The sequence below is a fragment of the Rattus norvegicus genome, chromosome 5, assembly GCF_021556685.1.
Source record: "Rattus norvegicus strain SHRSP/BbbUtx chromosome 5, alternate assembly SHRSP_T2T, whole genome shotgun sequence".
In the NCBI taxonomy this organism is placed as follows: domain Eukaryota; kingdom Metazoa; phylum Chordata; class Mammalia; order Rodentia; family Muridae; genus Rattus; species Rattus norvegicus.
The window spans coordinates 156,585,739-156,595,000 of NC_141538.1; the positions used below are offsets into that span (position 1 = coordinate 156,585,739).

The 9,262-nt window shown below is 49.9% G+C and overlaps 1 protein-coding gene and 1 long non-coding RNA gene across 2 annotated transcripts in view; one reads left to right on the top strand and one right to left on the bottom strand.

Moving 5' to 3' along the window:
• The window catches only part of Cda (cytidine deaminase), a 27,631-nt gene extending 19,651 nt beyond the window's left edge, over positions 1-7,980 (bottom strand). The window contains 1 exon segment of the mRNA NM_001108688.1: positions 7,790-7,980. Within this exon segment, the coding sequence (NP_001102158.1) occupies positions 7,790-7,943 (154 nt within the window). The 5' untranslated portion in view covers positions 7,944-7,980.
• LOC134487022 (uncharacterized) overlaps positions 7,791-9,262 on the top strand; it is an 11,865-nt gene continuing 10,393 nt past the window's right edge. Inside the window, exon 1 of the long non-coding RNA XR_015621254.1 lies at positions 7,791-8,184. This is a non-coding gene — a long non-coding RNA (uncharacterized LOC134487022). The remainder of the gene's footprint in view (positions 8,185-9,262) is intronic.

Consider the following 9,262-nt stretch of genomic DNA (forward strand, 5'->3'; position numbering starts at 1 on the left):
GTTGGTCTGTTCAACCTAAAAGGCTGTGCTAGTTTTCTATGGCATGTGTTTTAGGCGGATTTATGATGGCAATCAAAGAGGCTCCCAGTGGGGAGACCTGTCCAGAGAAGAAATCAGAGCTGGAGGGCATCACATATATTCTCTTTACTAAGGGATCTCAGAGACGAAAGGGACAGTAGCCACGCCCTCTCTCCTTTCCTTTCCCCTCCCCTCCCCTCTGCCAGCTTTGTTATGCTGCCCAGGTTATCATAAACCCCTAGACCCAGAATTTCTCCTAGCATTCATCTCTGTCCAGCAAAGTAGCTTCTCCCTTAAATGGTGGATGAAGAGGGGACGGATACAGTACTGTCCCAAGATCACACAATAAAAAAGGAAATTTGGCTCCATCTCTTAAGTCAGTGGTTCTCACACGGTGGCTTGTGAGACCACTGGAAAACAAAGATGTTGACATTACGATTCATCACACTAGCAAAATTACAGTTATGAAGTAGCAACAGAGGTGATTTTATGGTTGGGGGAGGGTCACCCCAGCATGAGGAATTGTGTTAAGGGTCACAGCATTGGGAAGGTTGGGAACCACTGCCCTAGGTGGTGCCTGCCAAGAGTTGGTAGGAAGCACAAGCCTGGTGCTTTTCTTATGCTGTGGTGATCTGCTCCTTAAGAGCAGAGACAGAGATGTTCCCTGAGGTATGCCTAGGGCTCCGAGTGGTCCTCTCTGCCTCTCCTTTATCTTTATCACGATCATGGGAGGCCAGGTGGAACATCTACCCCTGAGGTGAGGGTGGGTTCTTTCTCTCTGGCCTGTCAGTTTCTCAATCCTCCTATCCTGGCTCTGTTAGCATTCTGTCTAAGCTCCGCCCTACAGTTACCTGGCAACAGTTAGGTATAACTGACACTATAAAAGGGGATGCTTGCCCCCTCTTCTTGTTCTCTCTTGCTTTTACCCTCCTACCTCCACTCTCTCCCTATTCCCTTCCTCCTCTTTCTCCATGGCTTCTCTCTCTCTCTCTCTCTCTCTCTCTCTCTCTCTCTCTCTCTCTCTCTTTCTCTACTACCCTCCTGACTCCCCTCCCCCATGCCCTGAATAAACTCTATTCTATACCATACCATCTTGTGGCTGGTCCCTCCAGGGAAAGGGTTGCTTCAACGTGGGCCCTGGAAGGCCCCCCCACACCTCACCACACCTCCATAGAACATATCCCCCCTCTCTTTATCTTTCTCTAAACACATCAGTCTGGACTGCTGTGTCCATCCCACCCCAGCTCTCCCTGACAGCCAGACTGTCAACAGCAGATTTGCTTTTAAATTGCATGGGATGCCTGCCCCTTGTGCAAGGGAAGCTGCTGGGAGCCAGAGAGTTTGTTGATTGGGATCACAGAGCTGAGTGGACACAACTTGCTGTAAGTTACACACTCAGCGTCTAAAGTGGACTGCGCCCTCTGCTCCCTGGTCTCTCTACTCCACCCCCATGATGCTCTCGTTTCCTCCGTTTGCTTAGGGACCCCCATCCCACCAAGCTGACTGCATGAGCCCTCCTTTTACGTAATAGAGGCCCTACCTCTATTATCAGGAAAGATCCAAGACTTCTGCTAATGTCTTCTGTTTGCTCACCTTGAAGCAAAATTCTGTCTTTTCAGAGACAGAGTTAGAGGAGCCTAACTCAGCCTAAGTCAATGGTGCAGAGCCCAGATACTGTTAATGTCTAGGGAGATAGTTTGGTACATAATGTATTAATGTAAGCTTGAGGAGCAGAGTTCGGGTCCCCAGCACCAGTGTAAGTGTTGGGGGTGGGGTGGAGGGTGGAGACCTATCTCTAATCCAGCGCTCACTTAGAAAGCAAACACAGGATCTCCACAGCAAGCGAGCTAGCTAGACTAGAACCGGTGGAAGAGACTTTGCCCCCAATCACTGAGGAGGACAGGGGTGGAGGAAGACTCCTGATGTCAGCCTCAGGCCCCCACATGTACCTGAACACGTGTATAAGTGGCCATACACACAACTCACCCAAACACGTTGTTGTTGTTTTCAAGACAGGATTTCTCTGTAGCCCTGGCTACCCCCAGAATTCATTCCGTAGATCAGGCTGGCCTCAAACTCAGAGCTCTGCCTGTCCCTGCCTCCTGAGTGCTGGCATTAAAGGGATGGGTCACTAGGCCCAGCTACACGCGCTTTTTTTTTAAACCACTGAGATTGTTCATTTTGTATTGAGATGTTAAGTCTCTTCTGGAAGCCTGTTTTGATATTTTCCTGTGAATGAATCCCACCATTCAGAAGACCTTCCCACCATTCAGAAGACCTTCCCTTCTTCCCGGTGTTGAGCAAGGGCCCCTTCAGAGAAACGTGCCCTGGAGCTGCAAAGCCTAACCACACCTACTGAAGGCGTGACTCACTCTAGCTCACATTCCCGACACAGCTAGAAACTTTTACTCCAGGAAAGACATGCCTCAGTGAACTTTCAAACACATCCTGCCTGCACCCAACGACAGCTACAAGGGCAGCCTAACACAGAATGGTAGCCTTTTAAACACTGTGAGATTTTGGGGGCTGAAGCAACAGCTCAGTAGCTATGTGCTAACCTTGTAGAGAACCATAGTTCGGTTCCCAGCACACACATCAGGCAGCTTCTCATCCTGGAACTCCAGGTCCAGGGGATCTGATGCCTACTGGCCTCTTTGGGCACTTGCAGTCATGTGTTCATATCCCCCCACATAAACATGTAGACACACACACACACACACACACACACGCACAAATACACACACACACAGACACACACACACACAGAGGCACACACACAATTAAAAATAAATCTTTGGGGGGGTTGGGGATTTAGCTCAGTGGTAGAGCGCTTGCCTAGCAAGTGCAAGGCCCTGGGTTCGGTCCCCAGCTCCCCCCCCCCAAAAAAAAGAAAGAAAAAAGAAAAAAATAATAAATCTTTGAAAAACAAGAGATGTTTTTGCAGGATGGTTGGTGGCACACACCTGTAATGCCAGCACTTGGAAGACAGAGGTAGGTAGGTAGAGAGAAAGGGTTTGGGGGGAGGAGAGAAAGAGAGAGAGAGAGAGAGAGAGAGAGAGAGAGAGAGAGAGAGAGAGAGAGAGAGAAACAGAGACAGAGATTTGTATGTTTTGTTAATAGATGACAGCATTCATTTGTAATGTCACCAAGTCGGACACACCTGCCACTTGACCCTCATCCAACCTCCAGCCACTTACCTCTGGCCGCGCTGGACCTTTCAGAGGCTCACATCCAAAAGAGGGACACTTCCCTTGGTGACTCAGAAAGGCTCGTGATTGACAGATGGGAGGGCTGAGATTAGTCTTCATAAAACGTGAAGTGGCTGTTGTCGTGCCTCAATTTGCATGACACACCCTTGAAATATCCACATGCTCATTGCTCTATCAATAAGTCTTTTTTTTTTTTTTTTTTTTTTTGCCTACATGCAGTCTTTACAGTAGGTAGAGTGTCATGGGGTGGAGCATGTGGAGTAGATAATGAACGCAAAGAGGAGACAACAAAAACAACAGTGGCAGCCCTGAGCGTAGTGGCAAAAACACGGCTAAAGAGTTTCAGAGAGACACTGGGTGTGGGAGGCACAGGCAGGCTGATCTCTGTGAATTCGAGGCCAGCCTGGTCTACAGAGGGAGTTCCAGGACAGCCGGGGCTACACAAGCGAGTTTCAGAGAGTAGAAGCTTGTAGAAAGCCAGGGAGGGAGCACTGCTTGCCTGGGGCATCAGAGTTCTAGGTGGAGGACAAGCCTCAAAGGCCAACGGTGTCAGCGCCCAAGGCCTGGGAGCCATAACAGCAGCTGTTGCTGATGACAGCTGATGACAGTGACTGCTGTCACAAGGGGAGGCAGTCACTAGCTATTGAGGGCTGGCTAGGCCACTGGCAATCAAAGCCCAGAGTCACAAACCTCCAGTGTGAGCACCTGAAACACTAACTTCTAGATTGGGGCACCACAAGTACCTAGTTCTTTGAACTTGGAGCACTAAGCCTGTGGGTCAGCCTGTCCACCCCACAAGCTTTGGGCACTAGAGGGTCCAGCGCTCCGAAGATGAAAGACTATCCCTCCTTGTCTACTTGAGATTTCCATCCCAAGAAGACAAAAGGAGCCCTCGGCTCAGTGGTAACAGTTCTGCGCATCCACTGTGAAGCACGGATCAGCCCAAAGATTGAGTTTGGAGTGAGATCTAAAGTAGGGGTGCAATGGCAGTAAGAATGAAGAGCCAAGGGGCTGGAGAGGTGGCTCAGTGGTTAGAGCACTGACTGCTCTTCCCGAGGTCCTGAGTTCAAATCCCAGCAACCACGTGGTGGCTCACAACCATCTGTAGTGGGATCTGATGCCACCTTCCGGTGTGTCTGAAGACAGTGTACTCACATTCATAAAATAATAAATCCCCTTTTTAAAAAAGTTAATCTGAAGGATTAAAGGTTTAAATGTGAAACATTAGCCTCTGGAATTATTTTAGAAAAATAAAAAAAAGAATGACCCTGTCCCCCAGTGGGTGGAGCAGACCAACCTGTCAGGTAACAGAAAGCAAGCAGAGCGGCCATCAAAGTGGCATGTGGTGGCACACACCTCTAATCCCAGCTCTTGGGAGGCAGAGGCAGGCGGATCTCATTGAGTTCTACAGACCAAGTTCTAGGACAGCCAGGACTAGACAGGAGAAACCCTGTCTTGGAAAAAGAGAAAGAAAAAAAATTCTAACTACGGGTACTTTTTTTTTTTTTAAATATTTTATTTATTTACTATATATTATGATTACATTGTCGCTATCTTCAGACACACCAGAAGTGGGCATCAGATCTCATTTCAGATGGTTGTGAGCCACCATGTGGTTGCTGGGATTTGAACTCAGGACCTCAGGAAGAGCAGTCGGTGCTCTCAACCACTGAGCCATCTCTCCAGCCCTACTACGGGTACTTTTGGCTGGACATGGCAGTGTGCGCCTTTAATCGCAGCACTCAGGGGGCAGAGGCAGGCAGGAATCTGAGTTTGAAGCCAGCCTGGTCTATTGTTCTGTGACAGCCAGGACTGCAAGGAAAGACCCTGTTTCAATAAACACACAAAGCTGTCACAGCACCTGAGTTCCTGGCTCAGCCTGCCCTGAATGGAGCTACCCTGGAGGTTTTACCTCTGCTGAGAGAAAGCTTCCCAACTAATGCACAGGATACTCACCTGCCTCTCTCTGGCCCTGGCTGTGAGATTACGAGAGATCTCCACAGTTTACAGAGTGCTCCTTATTCTACTGTACCTTCTGACATGTTCTTGGTCCTTCCTTTCATTCCCCCCCATTCATCTTTATTATCTTGGGTATTTCTTATTTACATTTCAATTGTTATTCCCTTTCCCGGTTTCTAGGCCAACATCCCCCTACCCCCTCCACCTCCCCTTCTATATGGGTGTTCCCCTTCCCATCCTCCCCCCCATTACTGCCCTCCCCCCAACAATCACATTCACTGGTTCACTCTTGGCAGGACCAAGGGCTTCCCCTTCCACTGGTGCTCTTACTAGGATATTTATTGCTACCTATGCAGTTGGAGCCCAGGGTCAGTCCATGTAGAGTCTTTGGGTAGTGGCTTCGTCCCTGGAACCTTCCTTTCATTTGAAAGGTTTAAATGTGTGCATGTGTGTGTATGTTTGTCTCTCTGTGTCTTTCTGTGTGTGCCTGTGCCTGTGCATGTGTGTGTGTGTGTGTGTGTCTGTCTGTCTGTCTGTCTTGCGTGTGTGTGTGTGTCTGTCTGTCTGTCTCTGTGTGTATCTGTGTATGTGTGTGTCTGTGCGTTGCATGCATGTGTATGTGTGTATGTGTCTGTCTGTGCGAGCATGCATGTATGTTTGTGAGTGTGTGTGTGTGTATACGTGCGTGCATGTGTGTACAAGTACATATGTATGGAAGCCAGACTGGGTCAACTTCAGGTATCATTCCTCAGACACCATCTACCTTGTTCTTTGAGACAGAGTCTCTCGCTGGCTGGGAGCCTGCCAATTAGGGTAGGCTATCTGGCCAGTGAGCCCCAAAGATCCATCTCTACCTACCCTGCACTGGGATTACAAGTGAGTGCCGCTGTGCCTATTTCTAGTGCTCTGGAGATCAGCACTTTACCGACTGATATACCACCTTAGCTCTCTTTCCTCTTCTTCCTATTTCCACAGTCCTGGCCCAAGCCACTTATATACTCCACAAATCCCGTCTACAGATTGATTACTCAGAATGCCTCAGGAAGTCCCTGAAATGGACCAGATTAACCGGACGCCCTCCTGGCCAGAGTAAACAGTATAAACTCAGAGTCTCTCTCAGATGAAGGAAGCTAGGCTTCGGAAAAGACGGAGACCAGCTGAACTGCCTGAAAGATGTCTACAATAGCTGAGTTGCCTGGGAAGGACATACTCCAAACCGTTGAGCTGCTTGCAGACTATGCCCTGTGGTCCAGGTTTCCAGCTTTGTGAGCTGTCACCCATGCTGGGGTGGGCCTTGGTGATACAGCTGTCTGAGTCATTTCTGCTTCTGTAAGTAACCCCTCACCATATTCCTGTAGGGAAGTCCAGTTGATTCACCAAGTTGAACTTTGGAGGGATTTGTACTTCGGTCTGTTGTGGGCTCCCTATCTGGGGTGAATAGATGTGAGCTGCATCTTCCCAGGAAAGGTTTTGTCACACACCTGAGTGATTCATGAAACCCACTGAGGCTCAGTCAACAAGGCATACAAAAGGGCACTGTAGTTGCCCTGTCCACAACATGTCCTAACTGAGAATGTCCTTAAGTTTACCAAGCTCCCTCCCTCCCTCCTCCCTCCCTCTGTCCGTCCTCCCTTCTTCCTTCCCTCACTCCTTTGCTCCCTCCTCTCTTCTTCCTCCCCTCTCTCCCTCTCTCCCTTCTTCCTTCTCTCCTCCCTCCCTCCTTCCTTCCCTCCCACCTCCCTTCCTTCTTTCCCTTTCTCCTTCCCTCCCTCCCTTTCTCCCTCTTCCCTTATCTCCCTCCTCCCTTCCCTCTCTCCTTCCCTCCTTCCTTTGCTTCCTCCTCCCTTCCTCCTCCCCTCCCTCCTTCCTTTCTCCCTCCTTCCTTCTCTCCTACCTCCCCCCTTCCCTCCGTCTCTCCCTCTCGCCCTCCTTCCTCCTCCTTCCCTTATTCTCTTTCCTCTCCTTTTGCTCCCCTAAACCCAGGGTCTTCTGCATGTGAGCAAGCCCAGCACCATAGCTGCAGCCCACTCTGGCCTACTCCAGTGTCTATAAACATGAGCTCAGGGCAGATTCTTGTTAACTCAGTACAGACTGCTGGATTCCCAGACCATGCCTGGATCCTTTCCTCCAAAAACAAACAAGCAACAAAACAAAATAAAATAAAACAAAACAAAACAGGCTGTCTGCTTGATGCCATCCCTCACCAGCCATCCCCAGCACCCCAGGTTGCAGGAAGATGGGGCTTTGGGAGCTCCAATCTTGGGTTCCATCACCAATGCCTCCTCTAACTTAGGTCATGTCTCTGGCCTCAACTTCATCTAAAAATAGGTCTAATCTAGGTCAGGAGGTCAGAGAAAGAACTAAGTGATGGGCAGGTGAAAACAGGACATTCAGTAAGTAATCCGAATCTCCTGCACTGCTTGGGTAGTTGATTTTGGCTTCTCCCTCTGGCCTCACGTGCAAATTTCCTTCCCCACTCCAGATTTCTAAGAACAGAGAGCCACTGTATAGATAAGCACTTGAGTGAGCCCACAGCCTGGGCAGGAGGCAGGAGAGGACCAGTAAGGAGGGGACCAATGGGGATTCCCGGCGCCAGCCCTTACCAGAGAAGATCCTCCCGTCCCCGGTGAGCAGGGCAGCCCCAACAGGGAAGCGGCTGTAGGGGCAGTAGGCTGACTTCTTGGCTTCACGAGAGGACAGCAGCAGCCGCTGGACGTGCTCAGGCTCCACGGCACAGGAGGGGCGTTCCTGGGCCATGTCGGTCCGAGGAGAGTGAGCTAGCAGCTGCAGACTAGAGGAAACCGGTGCTGGCCTTCTGCCTGCACTGGCCAGGAGAGGTGGCTCCGCCCCCGGGGTGTGTCCGAGCGCGAGCCTGAGACCTGCAGGCTGGCCCCCAGGCTGGCGGGATGCTGGTCAGGACTAGGCAGCGAGTCTCTCAGGGCTGGAGCCCAGATGATATGGCGTTTACGACTGAGCTGGGGAGTTCCACGGTGGACCGGTATGTGGTGCCCAAAAGTGAGACAGTTTCCTTTAACGATTTCATTCACTGTCAACACAGGTCAAGAGTGGGTCACAGGGAGGGCGCTACCTCAGTGGATGGCTGTAGGCATACGGTCCCAGGGAGGAAGATTCTGGGTGGGTCTGTGTAACACCTGAGGTCAAAGCTCAAAGTATCCAGAGCCTTCAGAATATTTAATGGCTTTTTTTTTTTTTTAAACTGAGAGAAGGGATCAGGCTGAAAGTTCAGAATGCGGGCAGCCATACCAATGTGCCAAGTCAGAAAGTAGGCAAAGCCTGGGAAATGTCTCTGTTTTCAGTGGTCTGTCCTCCCTGTTTTGGTTCTTTTTTTTTTGGTTCTTTTTTTTTTTTTTTTTTTTTTTTCGGAGCTGGGGACCGAACCCAGGGCCTTGCACTTCCTAGGTAAGCGCTCTACCACTGAGCTAAATCCCCAACCCCTGTCCTCCCTGTTTTAACCTAGCCATTAAAGCCATCTCAGCTGGAGGGAAGCAAGGCCTGCCTGCCTTCCTTCCTTCCTTCCTTCCTTCCTTCCTTCCTTCCTTCCTTCCTTTCTTCCTTCCTTCCCTCCTTCCTTTCACTTCACAGACGTTGTTAGGTTGGCGGTACAGGAAATGGATTTACACCCTAGCTGTTCTCTTTTTTCTCACACAAACAAATGTTAGCAGGTTCCTTGACCAACATTGGCACTTTCCTCTGTTTACAGTAGGGATAACAACAGAAATGCAGGAGCTTTGGATAGAGTGGGCTGGGGCTCCAACCCCAGGTATCTGTTTATTAGCTCTCCCACGGAGAACTGTGCTACTTCTCCAAGCCTCAGTTTCCCTCTCTACAAAATGGATGCACAGTTGGCATTCCCTTCCTGTGGTTACCAGGATGAGATGATAATACGGTCCAGGGAGAGAGGACCTAGAATCGGCACAGGGGAACACTTTAAATAAACCTGCTTTTTGTCCTTAAGTGACTTGGCCAAGTCCGTATAGAATGGGCTGGAATGTAGCCAGTGCAGCAAGACAGGTCCAGCGTCCGGAATGGCCAGCATGCAAGAGTGAATCAGCAGC